Consider the following 27,165-nt stretch of genomic DNA (forward strand, 5'->3'; position numbering starts at 1 on the left):
AAAGCCGGAAAGCCAGGTGCAACGTAGACATGCAAGACCAGTTAGGTATAAGAATGATGGGGGACAAGGTGGAAGGGTACTGGGGATATCTGTTTATAGCCACAGATGTGAAGATGAGGTAACCAACAACTAACTTCTGCCTGTCACCGATAACCAAACCATTTGTTCAATCATCATTGTCACTGTCATTAAGACATATTTATTACCTCGAGATTGATGGTAGAGTGGAATAAGAATGGTGAGAAAGTCATGTCCGTCACTTGTCAAAAATAATTAAAACTTTGTTCCTTGCCATTGTCCCTGGGATAGATTTATCGCATCCAGATTGTACCCTCAAAGCTTAGATCTGCAAGCTGAGAGGAAGGGGGTTGGGAGGGGGAATTGAGGTTAGGGACCTATATAAACACCTCTAATTTTCTGTGTCCAGTGCGCTCTGACACTGAGAGGTGCCTGGAGTTGCCCTTTCCTGCGGGATCGTAATAAATTTTCCTTTCTACTTTCACCTTGAGACGCCTGTTTTAATTCTTGGATTCATAAATCCGTACCACACAAGTATGACCATTCTTACGTGTAGCTTAAGTGGAACAAAGGTGTAAATGGTAGGAGTTGAGGAAGTTCATGAACTGGCAGTTTGTTAGAGGAGAAATCAACATGTATACTTAGGTGTCCAATTATAAAGTCAGAGATTGGCACGGAAGGAGAGACGGAGATCCAGGCACAGAATTCTTAGGGAAGGAAGGAGAATGAATGACCTGGAAGCTGGTAGATGACTGCAACTAGGACCTAGACAGAATCATATGGATGGATGAGGTGAATGTCAAAGAAGTTTAAGCAATCTCAAACTATTAACAGCTACTTGAAAGACTGTTCCAAATTAACATGAACAGATTCAAAGTGAAATAGAAAAACTGATCACAATCTCTATAATGTAAATGGAAAGAAAAACAACAAAATAAAAACTGAATGCTGTGAAATTAAAAAGCCCCTAAGAAGAGCTATGAGAATGAACTTCCCCACTTTCTTGGCAGAGGCACTGATCGCCACATGGAATGCTGATGGGTTGGAAAGTTCTGATGAACTACAAGAGATGATTCTATTAGAAGATGAGGGTAAGGGACATATTGGAAAATGGAGATATAAATACAAATATTTACATTTAATATGTAATTGTAAATAATATATTGTAACATGCAATAAATGTATAAATAGAAAGAACACAAAATTTATGTATAATAAAAATGGTGTATTTATATACAATATAAATAATACATTTATATAATCTGTATAATATAAACAATATATAAAATTTATATAACTAATACATGCTATAATTAGTATGTTTACAGTAACATATTACTTATATAAACTATAATATAAATATAATATATAATATAAATGTTTTTTAAAAGGTTCCAGAGCGACGGTGACAGCATATATCCGTAGGGGGCAGTGATGAGCAAGAAGCCTCCTCTTCTTCCTCCTTACTTACTTACTTACTCCTTACTGTCCCAATGTCAGCAGACATGAGAGAAATGTCCAGTACTGGAGAAGGTGGCTAGGAATGTAGTATCTGCTCGGAGGAACCAGGTTTCCATCAATGTATAGGAAGAGTGCGAAAGGAAGACGTCTGAGATGAAGGAAAATTTGTTACTGATAGATAGCGGGCAGTTACAGAGGCCAAAATAGTAGGAAAAAGCAGAACATAGTAGGACTCAGAAGGAACACGGCTGATAATGGATCAAGATGAGAGGAGAGGGGATAGAGGCAGAGGAAAGGAACTTTTGCCCAGAAGACTGTAACTCTACACCACAGAGATTAGGAAGGATGAAGGTGTTTGCTAACCATAGGTTACTGATGCCTAACTATTGGACCAGGACTTTCAGAGATCCTGGTAGAGGATCCTCCCTGGGATTCTTTCACAAGAGGTTGGAAAGAGTGGGGGAAGAGAAAGGAGCTAGGGACAGAAGGTGGTGGTTCCACTGGGAGTAATGAGTGATCACTCTTCCCACCCACATCTTGCAAAGGACCCTCAATATTAAAGAGGTCTGTTTCACCTTCCCTGTCCCTTAAGGGGCACAAAATAGGGTTAAAAATAAGCAAGGGAGGCAAGTCGGCAGCCGCTCTATGGGTCACTGCTAATAGTGGTATTTAGCTCTTACCTTAATGGATGACTGAGGGGGGAAAGATACTACTTGGTGCCTTAGCTGAAAGAGAGCCAAGAAATGAGGTCTAGGTAATAGGGGCAAGTCTGGAGGTAACTAGGCAACAGCTGCATCTCTCTGCAGGAAGGTTCTGACTATAATCTCCTATCCATGTGAAGCATGTGCAAAGAATCCTTTGTGGAGAATCATACCACATGAAATAATATGAATCTGTGGCATGGCCGAAGCAGACAGTAAGGGTTAAAAGCTGATATACCACCTTCAAGTAAATCAAATCTCTGGCTAAAAATAACCCTCCACTGAATTCTACATTTGATAAAGGTAACCATGGTTCTGGAAGACTAGGACACACCTAGTCCTGTGAAGAGGCTGATCATCAGAAGGTCGACCACCAGTATTTTTTTTAGCAATACTAATTCACGAAGTCTGTCTGCTAAGACATAGACAACTTGAAATCTATTTTGGTAAAGGCAAAAAACCCACACTGCAGGACACAGGGATTTTTTCAAAGCACTAAATTTAAGTAATAATATCTAATCACAACTAGCATTTACATGGTCCTTACTATATGCCAGACACCATATTAGGTGCTTTACAAATATTATCTCATTCGACCCTCACGACAGCTCTCCAAGTAGGTTCTCTTCTTTCATTATTCCTATTTTGTATTTGAGAAAACTGAGGCAAACAGAAGTGACTTGCCCAGGGTCACACAGCTATTAAGTGTCTAAGGCCATATTTGAACCCAGATCTTCCTGGGTTCTCTTCTAGAGTTTCACTCTAGCTACTGTACCACCTAGTTGTCAGAATTACATCTCGCCAAAAGAAAAGAACAAGCTGGAAAATATCTAAGAACTTAGGGATTAAAAGTAGTAGTATTTAAGGGTAGCTTATTGACTACCACTTGAATACAAAGCTATAAAGAAGCAGTTTGAAAGATCATGAGGAATGGCCATTCTTCCCACCAAGATTTCCCTATATCAAGATCTACCTTCAGGGAAACTGCCAAGGGTGATTTCAGTAGCATTTTCCCAGGCAGAGGAGATGAACAAATATTAAGAGGTGAGACAGCAGAACCACTCTGGGAATGACTGCACTGATGCATTAGGTCATGAAGAAAGATACACCTTCACAGTTTATCTGATCATACCCTTCCCAGAGATTAAGACCCTGGCAAGGCAGAACATATGCACAGACTACAGGGATGATAAATAGAATTAGGAAAGAAATAATGACAGAAAGGGGGGCAAATTCCATATCCCTAGGTTTGGGGGGAGGAAATGGCCATGGGAATCTCTTTAGAATGGTGGGAAACAGGGATCACTTCTCCCTCCTTTGTGCCAAATGTCTGGGATCCAGTTACCCAGGTAGGACATGAGATTATGAATTCTCAAGTTTCTAAGTACTCCAAAAAGGAAGTAGAGGTGGTCCTATGAGAAGCTCCCATTAGCGTTCAGTTTAAGCACACACACAAGACGGGCCTGAAGTTGTTTTCTCATTTCTATCCATGTGGGCCACTCAGACGATCTTCAAATCCTGCTGGGGATCTACATAGAACTAAAGAGAATGTGATTCTTCCTTCAGCTTGGGATCAACAACGTGGTTGAAACTCATTCTCTACTGGGATCAACAGCAGACTGGTCCCCAGTGGGTTATGCCAAGTCTGGTCTCCATCCTGGGTGAAGATACCATCTTAAACTGGCACTTTAGGATGCAGAGGAAGTCATACACTCTCCTGCTTCACAAGTATGTTGAGAACCAATTCTGGAGTTAGAAAATTAAACAGCCAATTTATTTGCAGGGTTACTTTTAATGCTAACCAACCTGTATGGGCCTGCTGGGGTATAGTATTTCCTTAATGAAAACCTTCCCATTGTCACTACACTTACATGATTTCTCAATGTGGGATTTTTGATGCTGGAACATGTCTGAGCTTCCATGGAAATTCACCTTACATGTCCTGCCAACTATAAGGCTTTTCTCTGTGTGGGTTTTTTGGTGGCAAAGACTATACCTGAAGCTAAAAGTTTCCCATACTAAGCACATTTGTAGGGCTTCTCATCCATGTGAATTCCACGGTGCAAGCAAAGAGCTAATGTCCAAACAGATCTCCCACAGTCAGGACATTTAGAGTTTCTTCCCTGTGTGGGTCCTCTGACATTTAATTGGGCCTCAGCTATGACTCACATTTGCAACACTCGTTACCCTGGCAGGGCTTCTCTCTAGTGTGGGACTCTCAGCACAAGATGAGTTATATCTCCAATGGAAGCTCTGTCCCTATCGGGTGCCCTGTGTGGACCCTCCTGTGCATGTGCAGTGCTAAGCAGTAACTGAAGTTACTCATACTAAGAGGGCTTTTCACCTATGGGTGTGACCTAGACCTCAGGAAGTCTGAACTTCAATTGGAGTTTTTCCCACAGGTGTCACACTCAAAAGGTCTCTCTCTAGAACAGACTGACTACCTCATATTTCTCAGGGGTTGAACTGTGTCTGAAACTTTGCTCACAAAAAGTACAGCTGTAGGGTCTCAGTCTCAGGTGGACAGTGTGATGGGCAGTGAGAACAACTAACTGAAATGATATGTATGTTCCCAAATGGGTAACAAGTTCTGATTTCTAATTGCAATTTTTGATATACTCAGGACACCAGCTTACCTGAAGAATACATCAACTTGTTTCTGTGAAGGATGTTTGTGATGGATGGCTTTTTTTTCTTTAGAGCCACTACATTCATGGTTCCCCCAGGAATGCCCTAGCTTTGGTCCTGGGGACTCTGCCCTCGAATTTTCCTCAAGAATATCTCTTTTGAACTTATTTCTACAGGACCTTCCTTCTGAGGTTTCTGCTCCTTGATCTCAACTTCAACTCCTAGGAAGAAAAAGACAAAATGAGACCACTGATTCTCCCTGGTGGTATAGGAAAAATACTGGTGGGTTGTCAGGATGTGGAGATGGGTAATGGAGCTTATTTACCTATAAATGCTTGGTAGAACAGCAAATAAATATTCTCTAGACCAGAGCTGCCCAAGAAGCTGAAGCTCTCTCTTTGCCCATAAATGATAAACACCTATGATAAACTGTTGCTCTATAGGGGGAACCAGCAAGTAGTAATGTGGACGGGTTAGGTCAGCATTTCCCATTCCTCCTACAGAGTACAGACAAGGTGGACACTTTGAATTTAGAGTAAAAAATGAAGGTCTTGAGTAGAATTGAATCTGGGCACTCTCTTAAAAGTGTAACGGATGAATCTGGAATTAGTAAATCAAAATTTTATGACATTAAAAAAAAAAGAAATTGATTTTGGACTTTGTGTTAAAGCAAGATATACCATTAGTTGGGCAGAGAAAAGAAAAAGAACAACCAGTGCCAAATACAGTGATGTTGATGACGCTGTATACATGTGGTACCAACAAAAGCATTCAACTGGTGTTCCTGTTAGAGGTGTGGAACTTCAGGCTGCTGCTGAGAGATTTGCACAGTGTTTTGGTCGAACAGACTTCAAAGGCAACACTGGCTGGCTTTTCAGATTTCGAAATAGGCATGCAATAGGGAACCGAAAAGTATGTGGGAAACAAATTCTGAGTTCAGTTTCGGGAAATGTTGAACCATTTAGACAGAAGATATCACACGTTCATCAAAGAGGAGAGACTATGTCTGGCTCAGGTGTACAGTAGGGATGAGATAGATCTCTTTTGGAAATCAATGCCAGAAAATATTCAGGCAAACAAAAAAGATATATGTATGCCAGGGCGGAAAATAAACAAAGAACAATTGTCAGCTCTTTAGTGTGCTAATGCAGATAAGACGTGCAAGCTGAAGTCAGTTATTACTGGAAAAACAAAGCAGCCTGGGTCTATTAACGATGATGTAAATGCTTTATCAGTGATACACAAATCCAGTAAAGATGTCTGGTTCACCAGAGAAGCATTTTCCGAATGTCTATCTTTTTCATACAAAATGTTATTTCAATATACAGAAACAAGAGAAGCTGGGAGAGAAACAGCAAAATCGGATGACAAAAAGTAAAAAGGTGAAAAAAGAGGGCACAGATAATCAGTACAAAAATACTGATAAAACGGCAACTGTAGGTAGTGTAGATTAGTGAGAAGGTAATCACCTAACAATCAACATCAGAGGTTCCCCCGTCATGACTTTTAAAGACTGCCACTACTGGGGATCCTCTTCCTGTTCCTCCCTACTTTTATTATAGCACCATATTAGTAAACTTTGAGGAAAGTTTCAATACCTTCTCACTTCTTGTCCATCTCAAGTACAGACAATCAGGAAGGAAAGAAGTCCACAATGCATCCTGGAACCCTCCCTCTAACCCCACATGAAAGAAGTTGTACAGGACAACAGAGACCATAGAAGAAAAAGGAGGTAGAAGCAAAGAAAAATCAAAAGATGCCCAGAAGCTCTAACAGGGAGCTGAAAGGAGGGTAAGAGGGGGAACCAGTTGGTAGAATGAGATCACACATTTCTTTCTTTCCCAATGCTACGGCTTCACCTCGCTGCTGAGAAAAAAAAAAATTTAGTACAATTCAGTGAATACAGGTAGTGAGGCAACAGTTCAGGAAGCAGAGACAGGTCTTTAGTCTTCCAGGACCTGCCATACGTGCTATTTTGATGTTCTGAGAACTGGAGACAGAGGACATTTTGCTAAATAGGGAGGTCAATAAAGCAGCCTGTTATCAAAATAAATACAATTTTACCGTATTTAATAACATGTCTTGACAAATCTCTTATTATGTTCGTTGATTATTAATTTCACGTTTGGTAGGGACATTTCTGCTCTAAGTGAAGCTTTTCCCACACTCACATCATAGGATTTAGAGGTTGAAAAGATTTTTGAGATCGCCTAGTCCAACCTCCCATTTTACAGATGAGGACAATGAGTCCCAGAGATACTTACTGCCTAATGTCACATAATTAGTAATGGTCAGAACGACCTGACCACACAGTGATCTTTCCATTATACCATTATATTTACCATATTTCCATTATACTTTGGTTCTTTTCTCTTATCTTGGGGTGGGGTCTCTAATGAATCACTCTTAAGAATACCTTTCAGTGAGGATCTTCCCCGCCCTTGGGATGCTTATAATGCTTCAGAAGTATGGTAGTAATAGGGTGCCCAAGTGTGAAGGCTTTACAAAAGGATTTTCCAAATTTAGAACATTTAAAAGATTTCCTCTCTACCTTGATCTCCTTGAGTTGAATCAATGCAGAATTCTGAGAAAAATTCTTCTATTTGGGATACTTTTAATTTCTCTTCAGTGTAGACTCTGGTGAGTTAGAGTCAAGATCATGAAGTGTTTTAGCAGACAGAAGGCACGTTTAAGGGCGGAACTTGGAATTTTTGGTTTATTCTTTTCTGCAAATTCTTCTCTTGGGAAATCTCTTAACGAGGGGATTTCTCCACAACTCTTTCATTCTCACCATCTTTCCTCCATTTTAGCACAATCTCTTGAGGTCTTTTGGGTAACACTCTCTGTGACTTCAGTTTCTCAGAAATCTTCTGCTGCTTGTTCTCACTCCTGATCCACAAATACATAAGAGGGTACAGGAATTTTAGCTGTCTTCCTTTCCAAATACTGGGAAGAAAGAAAAGTGTGTCAGGGAATGAAAGATTGACATTTCAGCTATTTTATTTCCCTTAAGGATAGTTCTGACTGACCTGAACTCACTTTCTAGCTGTGCAGATTTCTCTCAAGTCTCTCAGGTGGGAACGCTACCTTCAAGATCTATGATTTCTCCCTCACTTAAGCATAAGAGACTGCCTTAGGTTCTGATTAATGGAGAAGATCACATGGGATGTGACAGTCTATGATGATAATAGTTTAACTCATAGACCAACATACAGTAGTTTTTGCAAAGCCAATCACACAAGCTTAACAGTCAACAACATTTAGCATTGGATAGAAAGAGGTAAAAACAATTCTGCTCCTCAATCAAGGACTGCACCATTCACTCTAGTTGGCAAACCACCACACGTATGCTATACATCATAAGATACAAAGGTAAACGCACATCAGTGTAGCTACACACGGAACGCGCATGTCTTGATCCCATCACAGCAATTCAAAAATTCATTGGATTTTAGAGCTGGAAGGATCTTAAGAGATATTCTCCTACAGGAGTGCTTAACCTGAGGTCTGTGAACGTGTTTACTGTTTTGACAACTGTGTTTCAATATAATTGGTTTCCCTTGTAATCCTACCTATTTCATTTTACATTCTGAGAAGGGCCCCATAGGCTTCAGTAGGCTACGAAAGGGATCCATGACACAAGCCACTTCTCTTACTTTATAGAGAACCGAGAACCAAACGCACGGCATGAACTAGGATCATCCCCAACAAACTGCCAATGGGAGAAACTTCAACGGGTAACTTTGGAAGGTGAGAGCACAAGCAGGCAAAAATAACAACGAAATCTGAGGAACTGACAGCAGATTTATCTCTTTTCCACGTTCTTCTCCTCCCTTCTCTAAACCTTGTTTGCCAAGAGATGCCCTATTTAAAGGGCCTCCCGCAACATCCTTAATTCAACATGGATTTATCTTCCTGGTGCTAAACAAGCCAGAGCTTGGCAGGTTGTTGACTGCAGTAAAGGGCTCCCTTTGAAGACCTCTCAGCCCCAAACCACCTGTCCTCCCGAGGCAGGCTTGACCGTGTTCTCAGCCCCGAGCAAACCCCCAGAGCATCAGTTTCCCCTACAGCTTTTCTCGCCAACCTTACGTCAATTGCATTTCCCAAACAGGGGCCTGCCGAGCGGTGCGGGTGGGGGTGCGCGGGACTCCAGGCTCTACCTTTCACTCGCTCTGTGCTTTTAAACGCTCCTTAACCTCCCCGGACCCGCGTTCTCCTCCGTAAGAGAAACACTCTGTGCACCACCCGTGTCAGGGACTTTACGTGGAGATCGGGCAGCTTTTCGCCGCATGGCACCCTAGAAACGAGAGGTTTCTCCGGATAAACCACGGGAGGGGCCGGCTGACCCGGGGGCGTCGGAGTCCCACTAAACGCCGACAAGCCCGGGCCCCGAGGAGAACAAGACCGTGCCGGGGACCGAGAGGATTGCGGCGGGAGGCCTTGAGGACGAGACACCGGCCCTTACCAGGAGAGGCTCCGCGGCCACCGCAGAAATCCTTCCGATCGGCTTCCGGGCCCCTCCAACGTCCTTCCCCGATCAGAGGAACCCAGAAAGCCGACTGCAGAGCGCCGGAAGAATGGGACGCAGATACTCGTAGAACCCGGAAACAGTCCTCTCCACGGAGCACCACCTGACCAGGCACTTCCGGGACCTCTCTAGGATGCGGGCGGACCCGGTAATCAGTGGTATTTACACCTCCCCCACCCTCGGACCTCTGACTCTTAACACACTGGAGGGCCCCCGCGCAGTTAGCAAAGGGTATCAGGGTACGGGCAGGGTTAAACCGCCAAGCGTCGGCAGAGCGTCACTTCCGGGTCCGGTCGGGGCCTAGTCAACAGGACGCTGCCCCAGGAAGAGGTAGGAGATCGCGGCAAGGAGACCCCCGGGAGCGGCGCCGTACATGGTGGGCGGGGGTGATGAGCTTGGGGAGTCAGCAGCCCCTCCTTACGGCCCCGGCGCCGGGCGGGGCTTGGGGTGGCCAGTGCGGACCGAGGTCGCCGCGGAATCTCTTCTTTCCCGTCTGGTCGTCCTGGGCCCTGGTTTCATACGACCCTCCCCCGAAGGGACGTGACGCAAACTGACGTGACCCTAACCCTACGGTGACGTCGCGCGGGTCCGGGGGGCTGGGAATGGGGGGAGGGGCTCTGCGCTGCTGCTGGGTGGGCTCTCGGCGGGGCCCAGGCTTGGTTGCCACGCCGCCCTTTTGAAGCTGTCACGGCGCAGAGACTTGGAAGGGAGCGAAGAAATCATCTGGTCCTGTCTGCCCGCAGCCCCACCGGGACGGGGATAGCTCGCTGGCGATGAGAGCAGCCCACTGCTCCCTAGCGTTTGCTGGTTCGCCCAGTGTCTCTATTTTACGGAGGAGGAAACAGGGACTTGGCCGCAGTCTGTGTCTGTACACGTGTGCGTGCACGCACAGACACACACACACACACACCCCTTATTTGGGCCTGAGTATTCCTCTAGCACGGTGCCTGCCAAGCATGTAATTCGTCTCCAAGAAATATGTTGAATTGAGTTAACCTGCGGTGCCAGGGAAGTCAGGTGCCCCGCAGCCTCCTGTGCCACACAGGGTGACCTGGAGACTCATCTCTGGTGTCCAGAAACTGAGGAGCTTCTGTGAGAGGCCCGGCACGCGTTCTCATTCCCACTCTTGACAGTCACTGGCAGGAGGACGTTTAGAGGTGGCTGTAGTGAACACAGATAGACACAGCAATGTCCGTGGCTCCTGGGGTAGCAGCAGATGCTTCTCAGGCACACGTCTTCTGTAGTGGTTCTGGGAAGTAGGGACACTGGCGTGGCCTACATTGGTAGATCAACTTTTGGTGGCAAGCAGCCCATAGACCCTGAAAGGTGCTATCTCCTTGAATTTGGCTGCTTGTATGCAGGCTGGGTTGTGACTAAAGGTGTGTCCGTACAGCCAATTTGACAAAAGTTTTGTTCTCATCGATATCAGCTCTTTGGGAGCCTAGTAGAGCTGGGCCACATCTGGGACAGGTTCTGGGGTTCTTTCCAGCCACTAGACCCAGCCAGAATGACTCAGGGAAGAGGAAAGGGACAGGGTTACAGAGGAATAGGTCTGCTTTTGAGGCCTCTGTTATCTTTCCCACGTCTTCATATTCTGTTCTTTGCTTTATTTTTTTCACATGAGATATCCTCAATATACTGAACATATTAATAATAAAGTAATCCATATTTACAGTTCATGAAACTTTCTCCATAACAATTCTGTGTAAGTTTCATTATCCCCAATTTTACAGATAAAAGACCAGAGACCCCAAAAGATTATAGTCGTCTTGTTGGTAAGTCTTGAACCTGGGACTCAAACCCAAGTTTTCTGATTTTACATCCACAGTCCATTGCTGTGGCTGATGGCCTCTCCAGATAACAATGAATAAGCTGGATCTCCTCTTTACAACACTGAGAAGATCAAGGTGAGAGGACCAAGGTTCTCCCCTGGGATTATTATTTGTGAATATTTTTTGTGACAATTTAATATTTATAAGAATCAATGTTTGGTTTGTGGGATCATTGCTAGTAGGCAAACAGATAACTGGAATCTTTGGCTAATCCCAAAGCTCTTTTAAATACAGTATTCTGGTTAGTACTGAAAGTTAAATGATCTTCTGACCTTCTAGATGTGGGAAGTTTAGGTGAATAGAAATGTAAAGAGTGGGGATGTTTGGGAGGCAGGAAAAAGAATACCTCCCCCCAAAAGATACAAACTGTCACCAGACTTATAGAATGTCAGAATGGAAATTATCTGTGACTCCCAGGTAGCACCAAATGAATAATGCTTCTTGAGTCTTCCTTGTTGACGTTCATAGTTTTTAATCTGCCCTCAGGAAGAAGATTGTCCTAATTTTATACCAGAAGAGGCACTTAGCACTGGAAGTGTGAGCACCAGTACGGCCACTGACAACAAGAATAAAACTTTTTGAACAGGATGATGGCCATAGAGGTAATGGTGGCTGCAGATCTAAATCCCCAGATCCAGGCTTTGTGGGAGAAAGAAAAAAATCTAAAAGAGACTTCAATCCAGAGTCAGGAATCTGTCCTACAGAATGCTAAATCTGCTTCTGAGACCTGCCGACAGAGCTTTAGGAGCTTCCAGTACCAGGAGTCAGCTGGTCCCCAGGAGACCCTTAGGCAACTTAGGGAGCTTTGCCATCTGTGGTTGCAGCCAGAGATCCACACAAAGGAGCAAATCTTAGAGCTGTTGCTGCTGGAGCAGTTCATGAATATTCTTCCTGAGGAGACAAAGACCAGAGTTCAAAAGCATTGCCCAAGGAGCATCAAGGAGGCAGTGACATTGGTAGAAGATTTGCAGAGTACACTTATAAGACAGAGCAAAGGCAACAGAAAGAAGATACCTGAATTGGACAACGAGGTATGAGAAAAGCGGAAAAATGGAGGGTGAGATAGAAAATATCACTCTTGTTCCTCCATAACTTTGCAAATTTGTATGCTCATGGCAAAAGACTTTCTCATTACCAAGAGTCAGTGGTCAGGATACCTGTCAATGCCACTGAAATCTCAGAAGGTTCTTTCTTCTTTAGCTAAGAAAAGGGAATTCCTTCTATCCTCTTTTAAGGCCAGAACCATGGCCTTAACTTTATGTTGGTCCGTATTTCAACCATTTCATTTTTTGCAGTGTCTTTTCAGTCACTTTTTAATTTCCTATCAGAAATTCCAAATTTTGGATTACTGTAGTTTTTAACCAAGATCAGCCTAATATGTGATCAGCAAGGTTACTGGGAGGTGGAACAGAGGGTTATTTGTAGGGGTTGTTGTCCAGTAACTTGTCTGGCACAGCCTTTGTCTTCCAAGTTAGGCCCTTGTCTTAGGGTTACTAATGTTATGTTTCAAAAAATAATATTTCATTTTATTCAATTAATGTGTTTTTGTAGTATCTTAAGATGATAAGAGACTAGAATTATTGCTATAGGAATTTATATGACCAGGTAGGATACAACAAAAAAACCTGGTAAAAACTGGTAATCTGGATAATAGGGACACTGAGGGAATTCTGAGATAGAGGAGTTGATTGGGCCTAAGTAGATTGAGGATAAGCTGATGGGATAATCTAGGTTGCATCAAGAAGGCAAGACTTGAATTCCTTCAGGCCCAGTAGAGAAAATACAAATAACCAATAAAGGAATGAAAATAAGAAAATAAGGGGGGAAGAAACAATGTTTAAAATAAAGGAAAGGGCAAACAGCTCCAGAAAAGCATCAAAGAAAAGGAGAAAGAAAATAAGGTAATGGAAAGATAACAAAACAGGAAAAATCCAATGAAGGAAAAGGAAAAAATATATATGTACGAAGTTCATCTTTACTCCACATCAGGCAACTCATTTCCTGGACACAGAGAAAGTTAGTTTTCCTCCTCTAGTAGTCTGTATAGAGAAATGAGCCTTACCCTCTGGGCCCCATTCTGGAGAACATCAGGCATAATCTTTCAGTCTTGTATACTCAGGTCTCGATCCATGCTTTGCACCACAAACAGTTCAACAGGATCAGTTGGGAAAGGAAGCAGTTCCTTCCTCCCTTCCAACACTGCCACCCCACCCCCACCCCAAAATGGAAATTTGGTGGTTGTATAAGTAGGGAGCAGGAGCCAGAATGAAGCTTCTGGTTTGATGGGGAAACCAAGAGGAAGCAAAGAATAGTAGGAAACTGACTAGCATTTCAAAGGATTGGTGATTTCATCATGTGTAGGTGCTACTGTAACTTTCACCAGCGTGTCACAAACTCTCTGTATCTCAGTAAAGGAACTATATAACTTACTGCGTAAAAAAATTGTTACCTAGTGATAAATGTTACTGGTAGTCTGTTGACAAGCTTCTCCAAACTTAGCTAGGCTCCTCTTGAGACAATGGATATATGCCTGTCACCAGGCTAATACCAAAGCTTTTCTATTTTGGTCGGACCTGCCAGGAGTTGTATTCCACTGTTAATTCTTGTTGGGGGCCCAACATCACCTCTACATCTTGATGAGGCAATGTGCCTCCTGACTTTTCACAGAATCTCTTTTTGAAGAACTGAACCCTAACTACTGCTCTGTCCCCAAAATGAGTGTTGCTCTCTAGCCCAAGCCCTGTGGTAATAGAGGATGGGGATTAATTTCCAGGTTACAGTCCATGAGCAGGGACAGGAAGTACCCTCGGAGAAGGCAGCACCCTTGGGAAGAGCATCGGAAGTACTAAGCTTCCATCTGGAGCCAGCAGAGCCCCAGCGTATGGGGGTGTTCCAGGAAGAGGAATTGTGGAGTACCCACCCACGACTACAGGAACCACTGAGCTGTGACCCTGAAAAAGAGCTCCAGCTGGTGCAGGAGAGGGGTGAGGAGCTTCCTCAATACTTTCCTCCTCTTAGGGGTGGTGAGATTCAGTCAGCAAGCATTCATTGAACACTTCCTTGGTGCCCAGAGCTGTACTAGACACTGGAGTGGATACAGAAGCAGAAAACACAAACCTTACCCTCAGGGAGACTACAGTTCAACACAAGGGAAGAGGGACTCTGCAGTGAAGGATGTGCAGGTCTCACACATAGCCACAGAGTGGAAAGTTATTTGTTGGGGGTAAGGGTGGAGAAGCAAAGTGCTTAGGGGCAAGGTAGGACATAGAAATGATCAATGTTGCAGATTCTGCTTTCAGGAAAGATAAAAAAAGGTGGTGGGGTGGGGAAACTTGGGCAGGGAAGAAGGATGCTACATGGTCCTGGTAGGTAAGTCTTAGTTCTCTAGGGGAGCAGGACAAAGGTTTTCAGTGATAAGGCAGTGTGTATGAGAACTGCCAGAAAAAAGTCAAAAGCCAAACTCCTAAATTTCATGGTGAATACTGGAGTGTCTAGATAACTGAAATATTCTATCAATCTGTGAATTTCAATTCAAAACCCTTTTAATTGTAGTCTAGAAAACAGCTACTTGTAGAGGGAAAATGACATTGTATGCCATAATGGGGGTAAGGATTATTGCCTCCATGTAAAAAAAGATTCCACTTTATTATTCATTTTCCTTTTGGACTGATGGAATATTTGTTCAGATTTGCAGTGCAAAGGCCACCTCTTCCCATGCCCTACTGAAGTAATCAAGGGATCTCTTATATTTCACAAATAAACCTAAGGTGTCCCCTGACACCAAAGATAGAAACACATTACTCCCTGGCTTTTCTCCCCTTCTTCAGCTCTGCCTGCTCACCAGGTTCCTGTTCTTCCTGAAGAGAGACCTACCAGAGATTGGGAGGTGGCATCTGTATTCTTCACACCTGAGTCCCAGGTGAGCTGCAGTTCTCAAGGTACCTTCTGAAATCACATTGTTTCCTAACTGAATGTGAGCTTCTCAGCATCTTTCTTTGCTTCCCATGAACCTTTCTGTTCAATAGTTCCTCTAGGAAATTTCATCTGTTATCTTCTGTCCCACTGGGCTTGTCGTGCAGAGGAGCTGGGAACCTTATGGGTTGTTTGTTTATTCCTTGGGCTGCCTCCTCCATACCTCCCCCTGCCATTTACCCAGAGGTTACATATGAGGCACCAACATCATCCATGCAGAATTCCTTTTACACATTTAATTTCCTTGGGTCTTATTCATTATCCAGGGACTAAGTGGTCAGGTGGTGGCAGGTTGTGAGCAGGGGCTTGTTCTCATTTCAGAGTCCTGTGACATTTGAAGATGTGGCCATGTATTTCTCTCAGGAAGAATGGCAGTTATTGGGCTCCATTCAGAAGGACCTCTACAAGGATGTCATGCAAGAGACTTACAACAATATGATTTCAGTAGGTAAGAACTCCTTTATCTTAAAGCTGAGTTGGGGGAGGTTCTCTGATATGCTCACCTTTGAAAAAACATTTTATTTGTTTTAATCAGCAAAGACCCACCTTCTCTCCCTCCCATCCCCAGTTGAGAAACAAGAAAAAGAAAACCCATTACAAACATGTATAGTCAGTCAAATCACATTTCCACACTGGCCGTGTCCTAAAAAATATTTGTCTCATTCTACCTTCTGAATCCTTCACTTTTCTCATTATTAGGAGATGGGTAGGATGTTTCATCATTAGTCCTTTGAGATATTGGTTTGTCATTATACTAATAGTTCATCACATTTATAGACCATAAGTTGTTCATCCATTCCCCACTTTTATGTGTACCGTCTCAGAATCTTATTCTTTACTGTCTCAAAAAGAGTTATATTTTTTTACATTCTTAGAATTTGTTTTGTTTGGAACTAATCCCTCTCTTAAGCTGCCTTCCTTCTAAATTTTCCTCTTCCCTTCTCCTCCCTACCTCCTATTTCCTTGTTGAGTGAAATGTATTTCTGTACCCAACTCTGTGTATGTATTCTTCCTTCTTCTGACCCGTTCAGATAAGAGTAAGGTTCAGATGTCATCTGCTCATCCCACCCCTCCTTCTTATTTGTATAGATGTCTACTTGTGTACTCTAATTATATCAGATAGTTTCCATCAACCTTCCTTTCCCTGTCCCCACCTCCCAGGATGTTCTCTCTACATTCTCCTTTAAAGATCACAAGACATAACAGCACCGGGCCATGTCTAATTGCGCCCTCTATGAACACTGATAATGAGAGAGATCAGAGGGGACACATGGATCATCTTCACATATTTGAATGTGCAGAGTTTATCTTTATTTAGTCCTTTTTCGTTGTTCATTAATGTTTACCTTTTTATATTTCTCTTCACTCCCATGTTTGACCTTCAGAGATTTTCTGCACCTTTGGTTTTTTCAACAGGAATGCTTGGAAGCTGTCTATTTGAATAAAAGTTTCTCCCCTTCCCCTGACCCCCACAGCATTATACTCAGTTTTCCTGGGTAAGGTATTCTTGGTTTTAAGCCTGCATCCTTTGCCTTCAGGAATGTTATTTTCAAAGTTCTCCAGCTGCTAAATCATGTGTGATCTTAATGTAGCTCCTTGGTACTTGAATTCTTTCTTTCTGGTTGGTAACATTACTTTTTTCTTTGACCTAGAGGTAATAGATTTTTGGGCTATAATATTCCTAGGTGTTTTCATTTGAGGGGTTTCTCTCAGGAGGCGACTGAGTAGTGGATTTTTAAATTTTCCACTTTACTCTCTGGTTCTAAGACGTTTAGGCGGTTTTCTTGAAATAGGATATCAAGGTTTTTTCTTTGTTTTGTTTTAGTCATGGTCTTTAGATAGTCCAATGATTCTTAAACTTTTTCTCCTGGTTTGTTTTCCAGGTCAGGTATTTTGTTATGGGACACTTTAAAATTTCTTTTTTTTTTTTAAATTTATTTAGTTTATTTAATATTTTTAGTTTTCAGCATTGATTTTCACAAGAGTTTGAATAACAAATTTTCTCCCCATTTCTACCCTCCCCCCCTACTTCAAGATGGCATATATTGTGCTTGCCCTGTTCCCCAGTCAACCCTCGCTTCTGTCACCCCACTCCCCCCTCTCAATATATTCCTCTCTCATCCCTTAATTTGATTTTTTTTTAGATATCATCCCTTTATATTCAACTCACCCTGTGCCCTCCGTCTATATATAATATGTATATTCCCTTCAGCTACCCTAATACTGAGGTCTCATGAATTATATACATCATCTTTCCATGTAGGAATGTAAACAAAAGAGTTCAACTTTAATAAGTCTCTTATGATTTCTCTTTCTTGTTTACCTTTTCATGCTTCTCTTGCTTCTTGTGTTTGAAAGTCAGATTTTCTATTCAGCTCTGGTCTTTTCACTGAGAAAGCTTGAAAGTCCTCTATTTTATTGAAAGTCCATATTTTGCCTTGGAGCATGATACTCGGTTTTTCTGGGTAGGTGATTCTTGGTTTTTTTTTTTTTTTCAATTTTTAGTTTACAACACTCAGTTCTACATAATTTTAAGTTCCAGATTTTCTTCCCTCCCTCCCTCCCTCCTTCCCCAAGATGGCATGGAATCCCATATATCTTCCACATATAACTTCATGTTGAATTAATTTACACACTAGTCAAGTTGTGGAGAAGAATTATGACCAATGGAATGAATCATGAGAAAGAAGAAACAGAACCAAAAAAAAAAACCCCAAAACAAGAGAGTAAAAAAAGGGGGGAGAAAGGTGAGCATAAAGTGTGCCTCAATCTGCATTCATACTTCATAGTTCTTTCTCTGGGTGTAGATAGCTCGCTCCATCGTGAGTCCTTTGGAGTTGTCTTTGAACATTGTGTTGCTGAGAAGAGTAAAGTCTATCAGGGTTAGTCCATATATCTATGGTTGTGTATTGTTCTCCTGGCTCTGCTCTGCTCACTCAGCATTATGTCGTGTAGGTTTTTCCAGGTTGTTATGAAGTCTGTATCGTCCCCATTTCTTATAGCACAGTAGTATTCCATTACCTTCATATACCAGTTCAGCCATTCCCTAATTGATGGGCATCCCTTTTATTTCCAATTCTTTGCTACCACAAAAAGAGCTGCTATACATATTTTTGTTCATAAGGGTCCTTTTCCCACTTGTATGATCTCTTTGGGATACAACCCTAGAAGTGGTATTGCTGGGTCAAAGGGTATGAACATTTTTATAGCCCTTTGGGCATAGTTCCAAATTGCTCTCCAGAATGGCTGGATCAGTTCACGACTCCACCAGCAATGTAATAATGTTCCAATTTTTTCTCATCCTCTCCATCATTTATCATTTTCCTGTTTTGTTATTTTAGCCAATCTGACAGGAGCGATGTGGTACCTAAGAGTTGTTTTGATTTGCATTTCTCTAATCAGTAGTGATTTAGAGCATTTTTTCATATGCCTATAGATATCTTTAATTTCTTCCTCTGAAAACTGCCTGTTCATATCCTTTGACCATTTCTCAATTGGGGAATGACTTGTATTCCTATATATTTGGCTCAGTTCCCTGTATATTTTAGAGATGAGGCCTTTATCAGAGACACTAGTTGTAAAGATTTTCTCCCAATTTTCTGCTTCCCTCCTAATTTTTGTTGCATTGGCTTTTTTTGTACAAAAACATTTCAATTTAACATAATCAAAATTATCCATTTCACATTTTGTAATGCTCTCTATCTCTTGTTGTGTCATGAATTCTTTACTTTTCCATAAATCTGATAAGTAAACTATTCCTTGCTCTCCCAAATTGCTTATAGTTTCAGCCTTTATTCCTAAATCATGAACTCATTTTGACTTTATTTCGGTATATGGTTTAAGATATTGGTCTATGCTCAGTTTCTGCCCTACCATTTTCCAATTTTCCCAGCAGTTTTTGTGACATAGTGAATTCTTAGCCCAGAAGCTGGCCTCCTTGGGTTTATCAAAGAGTGGATTGCTGTAGTCATTGACTTCTCCATCTTGTGTACCTGTCCTATTCCACTGATCCACAATTCTGTTTCTTAGCCAATAGCAGGTAGTTTTGATGACTGCTGCTCTATAGTACAGGTTAATATCTGGTATGGCTAGGCCACCTTTTCTAGCATTTCTTTTCATTAATACCCTAGATATTCTAGACCTCTTGTTCTTCCAGATGAATTTTGTTATTATTTTATCCAGCTCTGTAAAATAATGTTTTGGTAGTTCAATTGGTGTGGCACTGAATAGATTGATTAATGGAGATAAAATTGTCATTTTTATTATATCAGCTCGGCCTAACCATGAGAAACTGATATTTTTCCATTTATTTAGATCTGACTTTATTCATGTGAAAAGTGTTTCATAATTATGTTCATATAATCCCTGGGTTTGTCTTGGCAGATAGACTCCCAAATATTTTGTAGTGTCTACAGTAGCTTTGAATGGAATTTCTCTTTCTATCTGTTGCTGTTGGGCTTTGTTAGTAATGTATAGGAATGCTGAGGATTTATATGGGTTGATTTTATATCCTGCAACTTTGCTAAAGTTGTTTATTATTTCAAGTAGTTTTTTACTTGATTCTCTAAGTAAATCATCATATCATCTGCAAAAAGTGATAATTTAGTTTCTTCTTTGCCTATTCTAATTCCTTCAATTTCTTTTTCTTCTCTTATTGCTACAGCTAACATTTCTAGTACCAAATTGAATAGTAGGGGTGATAATGGACATCCTTGTTTAACCCCTGATGTTATTGGGAATGCATCTAGCTTATCTCCATTACAAATAATGCTTGTTGATCGTTTTAGGTAGATGCTATTTATAATTTTAAGGAAGGCTCCATTTATTCCTATGCTTTCTAGTGTTTTTAATAGGAATGGGTGTTGTATTTTGTCAAAGGTTTTTTTCTGCATCTATTGAGATGATCATATGGTTTCTGCTAGTTTTGTTGTTTATATGGTCAATTATGCTGATAGTTTTCCTAATATTGAACCAGCCTTGCATTCCTGGAATAAATCCTACCTGGTCATAGTGTATTATTCTCGTGATAAGTTGCTGCAATCTTTTTGCTAATATTTTATTTAAAATTTTTGCATCAATATTCATTAGGGAAATTGGTCTATAATTTTCTTTCTCTGTTTTGACTCTCTCTGGTTTGGGTATCAGTACCATATTTGTGTCATAAAAAGACTTTGGTAGGACTCCTTCTTCACCTATTTTCCCAAATAGTCTACAAAGTATAGGAATCAAGTGTTCTTTAAATGTTTGATAGAATTCACATGTAAAATCATCTGGCCCTGGAGATTTTTTCCTAGGGAGTTCACTGATGGCATGCTTAATTTCTTTTTCTGAGGTGGAGTTATTAAGAAATTTTACTTCTTCTTCAGTTAACCTGGGAAATTTATGTTTTTGTAGATATTCATCCATATCTCTAAGGTTGTCAAATTTATGGGCGTACAATTGGGCAAAATAATTCCTAATTATTGTTTTGATTCCCTCTTCATTATAAGTGAACTCACCCTCTTCCTTTTTGATACTAGTAATTTGATTTTCTTCTTTCTTTTTTTTAGTCAAATTGACCAAAGGTTTATCAATTTTATTGGTTTTTTCATAAAACCAGCTCTTTGTTTTATTTATTAATTCAACATTTTTCTTGGTTTCAATTTTATTAATTTCTCCTTTTATTTTCAGTATTTCTAATTTGGTATTTAACTGGGGATTTTCAATTTGTTCTTTTTATAGCTTTTTCAGTTGTATGCCTAGTTCATTAATCTCCTTTTTCCCTATTTTATTCATGTAAGTATTTAGAGATATAAAACTTCACCTAAGAACTGCTTTTGCTGCATCCCATAAGTTTTGGTACGTTGTCTCATTATTGTCATTCTCTTGAATGAAGTTATTGTTTCTCTGATTTGTTCTTTGGCCTACACATTCTTTAGAATTAGATTATTTAGTTTCCAATTAATTTTTAGCTTATTTTTCTATGGTTCTTTATTACAAATAATTTCTATTGCATCGTGATCTGAAAAGTATGCTTTGACTACTTCTGCCTTTCTGCACTGGATTGTGAGGTTCTTATGCCCTAGTACATGGTCAGTTTTTGAGTATGTGACATGTACCGCCGAGAAGAAAGTATATTCCTTTTTATCTCCATTTAGTTTTCTCCAGTGGTCTATCATATCTGCCTTTTCTAAAATTCTGTTCACCTCCTTAAATTCTTTCTTATTATTTGGAGGTTAGATTTATCAAGTTCAGAAATGGGTAGGTTGAGGTCTCCCAATATTATAGTTTTGCTGTCTATTTCTTCTTGTAACTCCCTTAACTTCTCCTCTAAGAATTTGCATGCCATACCACTTGTTGCATATATGTTAAACGATGATATTGCTTCATTGTTTATGGTGCCTTTTAGCAGAATGTAGTGTCCTTCCTTATCTCTTTAAATTAAATCTATCTTTACTTTTGCTTTGTCTGAGATTAGGATGGCTACACCTGCTTTTTTTACTTTAGCTGAAGTGCAATATATTTTACTCCAGCCTATTACCTTAACCCTTTGTGTATCCCCCTGTTTCAAATGTGTTTCTTGTAAACGGCATATTGTAGGATTATGGTTTTTAATTCATTCTGCTATCTGCTTCTGTTTTATGGGAGAGTTCATCCCATTCACATTCACAATTATGATTTCTATCTGTGTCTTCTTCTCCATCCTATTTCCCCCCATTTATGCTTTTATTTCTCTCTTTCCACTTCTACTCCTCAACAAAGTTTTGCTTTTCACCATCACCTTCCTCAGTTTACCCTTCCTCTTGATTCCCCTCCCTTATCTTACCATTTCCCGCTTGCTACTTCTCCCCTCCCTTCTGACTACCCCCCTCCCTTTTTTCCCCCTTTCCCCTCCTACTACCTGTAGGACAAGTTAGATTTCTATACTTATCAGGTTATGTTATGCCCTTCTTGAATCAGATCAGATGACAGTAAAGCTCAAATACTGCTCTTCTCCCTCCCTCCTTTCCCTCTACTAAAATGTGTTTTTGTGCCTCTTCATTTGGTGTAATTTACCCTTTTCTACTACCTCCTTACCTCTTCTCTCGTAGCCCTCCCTTTGCATCTCTTAATTATGTTTTTTATCCTTATATCAGTGATTTTTTTTATATCAGTGATTTTAAACAGACATTCACAGTCTATGTGTATCCCTTTCAATTATCGTAATAGCTGTACTATTCTCAAGATTGACATATATATGTATATATATATATATATATATATATATATATATAACATACACAAGATGATATAGTCTTATATAAAGATGTAAATAATTTGCCCTTATTGATTAATAAGGTTTGTGGGAGGGGTTTTCCCCCTGTTTACTTTTTTACATCTCTCTTGAGTTTTGTATTTGAAGATCAAATTTTCCATTGAGTTCTGGCCTTTTCATCAGGAAGATCTGGAATTCCCTTATTTCGTTGAATGTCCATCTCCTTGCCTGAAAAATTATGCTTAATTTTGCTGGGTAGTTGATCCTTGGTTGTAGTCACAGCTCCTTTGCCCTTCGGAATATCATATTCCAACTTCTCCCATCTTTTAATGTAGAAGCTGTGAGATCCTGTGTGATCCTGACTGTAGTTCCACGATATTTGAATTGTTTCTTTTTGGCTTCTTGCAGTATTTTCTCCTTGACTTTGTGATTCTGAAATTTGGCTATAATATTTCTTGGTGTTTTCAGTTTGGGATCTCTTTCCGGGGGTGATCGGTGAATTCTTTCAATGACTATTTTGCCCTCTGGTTCTAGGACCTCTGGGCAGATATCTTTGATAATTTCTTCAAAGATACTGTCAAGGCTCTTTTTTTCATGGTGGATTTCCAGTAGACCAATAATTCTTAAATTGTCTCTCCTGGATCTATTTTCCAGGTCAGTTGTTTTCCCAATCAGTTATTTCACATTTTTTTCTAGTTTTTCATTGTTTACATTTTCTTTTCCTAGTTCTTGATGCCTCATAGAGTCATTAGCTTCCACCTGCTCAACTATAATTTTTAATGAGTTGCTGTCTTCATTTTGCTTTTGAATCTCCTTTTCCAATTGATTGATTTTACCTCTCAGGGTGTCTTTTTCTCTATTTAGATTCTGAATCTCCGTAGCCATTTCGCCAATCTTATTCTTTAAGGACTTGATTACGTCAGTGGATTTTTTTTTTCCATTTTTTCCATTTTTTCTTTTACCTCCCTAATTTGGTTTTTAAAATCCTCCTTTAGCTCTTCCAGTAATGCTTTTTGGGCTTGAGACCAGTTCACATTCCCTTTTGAGGTATCAGATGTGGGTACAGTGTCATTGCCAACCTCTTCCAAATTGGTATTTTGATCATGCCTGTCTCCATAAAAAGAATCAATGCTCCTCAGTTTTTTTGTATTGTTCTTCATGTTGGTTAACCTTTTCCTGGCTTTACAATAAATTTCTGCTTTTGGGGCTCAGAGCTGTCTATCCCAGCTTTCTTATTCTGGGGGTTGTCAGTCTAGTTACTGGCTTAGTGAATTATAGCCTTCAGTTTCCTGAGGTGTGTGGGAGGGGTCTGGCTGTCTGAAGTCTCTTCCCCTAGGGTTGCTGTCCAGCACTATTGCTCTTCAGCAATAGTCTCAGCTCTTTGTTGTTTGAGCTGGTGTCTGGCACTTCCCCTGCGGGAGCAAGTGTACATCTGGGGTCCTGGTGTTGACACCTGCTGGCTGTGCCCCTATGGGACTCAGGAACTCCCACTACTCGGCCACTGAAGCCCCACTTCTATCTCCTCTATTTCAGTGTGTTTTTCTGAGGAATTCTCTGGGTCGGGGCGGGGGGGGAGGGATTAGAGCCGTTTACCGGGCCATTATGTCTCCCGGAAGTTCAAGAAGACGTATTTCATACCTTTGGGCTGCAAACCTCAGGAGTTGATGTCTATCAGCCGGTGGTGTTGCGCTGCCTTGTCGCTTCCACAGACTGCCATCCTGTGTTGGCAAGCCTGGGGATCTCCATCAGTTTCAGGTACCCAGCTTTCTCCCAGCTTGTCTCCCACTGGTTTTCCTGGACGCTTCTGCTTTGGTGCTGTCCGGGGCAGCTCTGCGTGTCAAGCGCTCTCCCCGCCTACAGATTCATCCCTTCAGCCTTTCAGACTCTCCTGGCTTGGAAATTTGCCTTACTCAGACTGCTTGTGGTTTCTAACTGTCTCAAATCTACTCAGATTCACTTTTTTATAGGAATCTGACAGAACTTGTGAGAGAGCTCTGGTAAGACACAGTTTTCATGAGGCCATCCTGATTCTTGGTTTTAATCCTAGCTCCATTGACCGCCAGAATATCATATCTAGGGTTTAGTTGTTGCTCCTCTTCTTCCTCAAGAAATACATTGAATCACATAGAGCATTCAGGAGGAAGAATATGTTATATGGCCATCCTTCAAAGGCAGTATTAAATAGTATTAGCCTTAGTCAGAAGACCTGGGTTCAAATTCTGTCTCTGACACTCACTGGCTATGTGATTTCTGACAATATACATGTTTCTTTTTTTCATTTGAAAGATGGAGACAAAAACTAACTACTTCACAGGACTGTTGCAAGGAAAGTGGTTTGTGAATTGTTAAGTCGCATAGAAATGAGAGTTATTATCAACATCATTTGTTTCTCAGTCTCTTTATCTCACATATAACCCATAAGAGAAATTGCAGCTGAGATTTTGCCCATTCAAAATTAAGGTCAGTGGTGAGGCTGAAGAAACTCAGCTAGTACATTAGAAACATATAACATTTTCTAAGGAATCACTGGGTCACACCTGAAATATGGTCCTAAGTTAGTAACAAGTCATTGTCAAGGTGACTGCTACTTATTTCTTCTCCTCAGCTCTCTTTCTGATTCCCAAACCTGAACTGATATCCTGTTTGGAGCAAGAGGAAGAGCCATGTGTCACAAATTCTAAGGAATCCAGTGAGATCCCAAAAGATTCCAATACAGGTGAGCAATGAATGAGAATGGGTGAAACTAACCCAGAAAGAAATATTCTGGTATTCAGTGCTTTCAGGATCTTAGCAATTTTAGAAATTTTGTTATTTTATTTATTTTCATCAACTAATTAATTAATTTATTTTCTTTCTGTGATTTCTTTTTTCCCCAAAATAGAAATGACTGATTTTCCTATTTATCCTAATGAGGCTGAGGCTACAAATGAGAAAGAAAAGCCTAAGGCAGCACATCCTATTCCCTTAGTAGTACAAGCACCAGATAGTACTTTATCTATATCTAAAAAGACTGATGAGGAAGTTCTCCAGAGGGCAGAATTGAAAGAAGGTCATGAAAAGCAGCTTGGGGAAGGAAAGCCACAACAAAATTTACCTGTAGGAAGATGGAAAAAATTTGCTTCCTGGAAAAAAAGTCTACGAAAACTCATGGAGGTCCACAAGAAGGCCTGTACAGGAGAAAAACCTTTCAAATGTCATATATGTGGGAAAAGCTTCAAAGTTAGCTCTGATCTGATTAAGCACCAGAGAGTCCACACTGAAGAAAGACCGTATAAATGTCAAGAATGTGATAAACGATTCCGATGGAGCTCAGATCTTAATAAACACTTGATGACACATCGAGGAATTAAGCCACATAGATGCTCCTGGTGTGGGAAAAGCTTCAGTCAAAACACAAACCTTCTTACTCACCAAAGAACACACACAGGAGAGAAACCCTTTAAGTGTCATGAATGTGGAAAAAGATTCAGTCAGAATTCCCATCTCATTAAGCACCAAAGAACCCATACAGGTGAGCAACCCTATAAATGTAGCATGTGTGGGAGGAACTTCAGTAGGCGTTCAAGCCTTCTAAGACACCAGAAACTCCACAGAGAAAAGGAAACAGTCAGTGTCCTCGTTCTGAAGGAAAGCTCTAAGTGGAGATGAAACCTTAAAAGAACATAGATTTATATGAATTTATCAATATTTGAAAAATGTTAAAATTTAAACCCCATTTTTCTCTAAAGAGAATTTAAATAGACTATGCAAGAGGGAATGGCAATATTTCTAGTACATAATGAGTTGTCTATGACAAGAAAATTCTTTATAGGACAGCAATACTAGGATAGTTTCTGACAAAATAATAAGTATACTATACCAAAAACCAACTCTTCAAATAGCAGATGCTGTCTGAAACCAAAGAATGATCTTGATACACATAAAGTGTGGAAATGAATGCTGATCATGTATTAGTGTTTTCTGCTACTGTTAAAGACACAAATTAAAATTCCTGTCAGAAATAGTATTTCCTAAAACAAAGGACACACACACACACCCACCTACCCACCTACCCACCACTGCTGCTGCAAGTATACCAATTTCGAATTCCAAGATTCCTGTTCCAAATTCTGTGCAGCAGAGATGAGTTATGATTTTCCCAAGTATTTCAACAGGATTTTCTCTTCAACGTCTTTCTCATAAACACCATTCACAAGACTGTCACTATAACTTCTTGCCTTAACCTCTTTTAGTGGTCAAATCCTGTTGGTTCATTTTTTGCTTATTCAGTCTGCAGAAAAAGCTGTGGAGTAAAAAATAAGTCAGCTCTTGCATCTCTTAACTGATAATTTATGGAATATGATGGATAGCAAGGCATTCTCCATCGCTAATGAAATAAAATTGCATTGGAATTTACCTCATGAAGGAGAACTGCTGTTAGATGTGAGGAGTAATTTTCCAGTAAATATCTTGCCAGGTTTTAGAAGGAGTGCATAAGGGAAGGTATAGAATTCCCTTACCTGGAAAAGTGAACAAGAGCAGCCTTACAAAAGAGAACTTTCCTAAGGCCTCAAAGAAAAAGGATCAGCTCCAAGTCTGTTATCTTTTAGTTAAGATGCCATGGGAAACTGGAAACTTATTTATTATAGACAGAATCTTGTCATCTCTTGGCTCCATGATGTGGTGAGCATTTGAAATGTTTGGGTACAAGGGGGATAGTTTGGCAACTGGTATTGTTAAAAAATGGTGGTAAGGTGAGAAAAACAACATGTTGGTATTAACTGTCTTACATTAATAAGCTCTTAATGGACA

The 27,165-nt window shown here is 40.7% G+C and overlaps 1 protein-coding gene and 1 long non-coding RNA gene across 6 annotated transcripts; one reads left to right on the top strand and one right to left on the bottom strand.

Moving 5' to 3' along the window:
- Window positions 1-1,298: 1,298 nt before the first annotated feature.
- LOC118830770 lies at window positions 1,299-9,507 on the bottom strand. The gene is made up of 4 exons (XR_005009105.1): window positions 9,274-9,507; window positions 7,360-7,754; window positions 4,817-5,029; window positions 1,299-3,926 (listed from the first exon to the last, which is right to left on the bottom strand). It is a non-coding gene; the product is annotated as an uncharacterized LOC118830770 (long non-coding RNA).
- A 71-nt stretch (window positions 9,508-9,578) lies between these two features.
- Window positions 9,579-27,165, top strand: ZNF75A (zinc finger protein 75a). 5 transcript variants are annotated; one of them, XM_036737701.1, is made up of 8 exons: window positions 9,586-9,666; window positions 11,165-11,243; window positions 11,655-12,199; window positions 13,942-14,152; window positions 14,996-15,087; window positions 15,462-15,588; window positions 24,980-25,090; window positions 25,256-27,165. In XM_036737701.1, exons 3-8 carry the CDS (start codon window positions 11,756-11,758, stop codon window positions 26,020-26,022), a joined length of 1,752 nt encoding a protein of 583 aa, XP_036593596.1. In that variant the 5' UTR covers window positions 9,586-9,666; window positions 11,165-11,243; window positions 11,655-11,755; the 3' UTR covers window positions 26,023-27,165. The 5 variants fall into 5 exon arrangements, with proteins under 5 accessions (XP_036593599.1, XP_036593596.1, XP_036593600.1 ...); XM_036737703.1 differs by lacking the exon at window positions 9,586-9,666 and adding an exon at window positions 9,678-9,712; XM_036737702.1 differs by lacking the exon at window positions 9,586-9,666 and adding an exon at window positions 9,836-9,908.

This window comes from Trichosurus vulpecula, chromosome 9, assembly GCF_011100635.1.
Source record: "Trichosurus vulpecula isolate mTriVul1 chromosome 9, mTriVul1.pri, whole genome shotgun sequence".
Taxonomy (NCBI): domain Eukaryota; kingdom Metazoa; phylum Chordata; class Mammalia; order Diprotodontia; family Phalangeridae; genus Trichosurus; species Trichosurus vulpecula.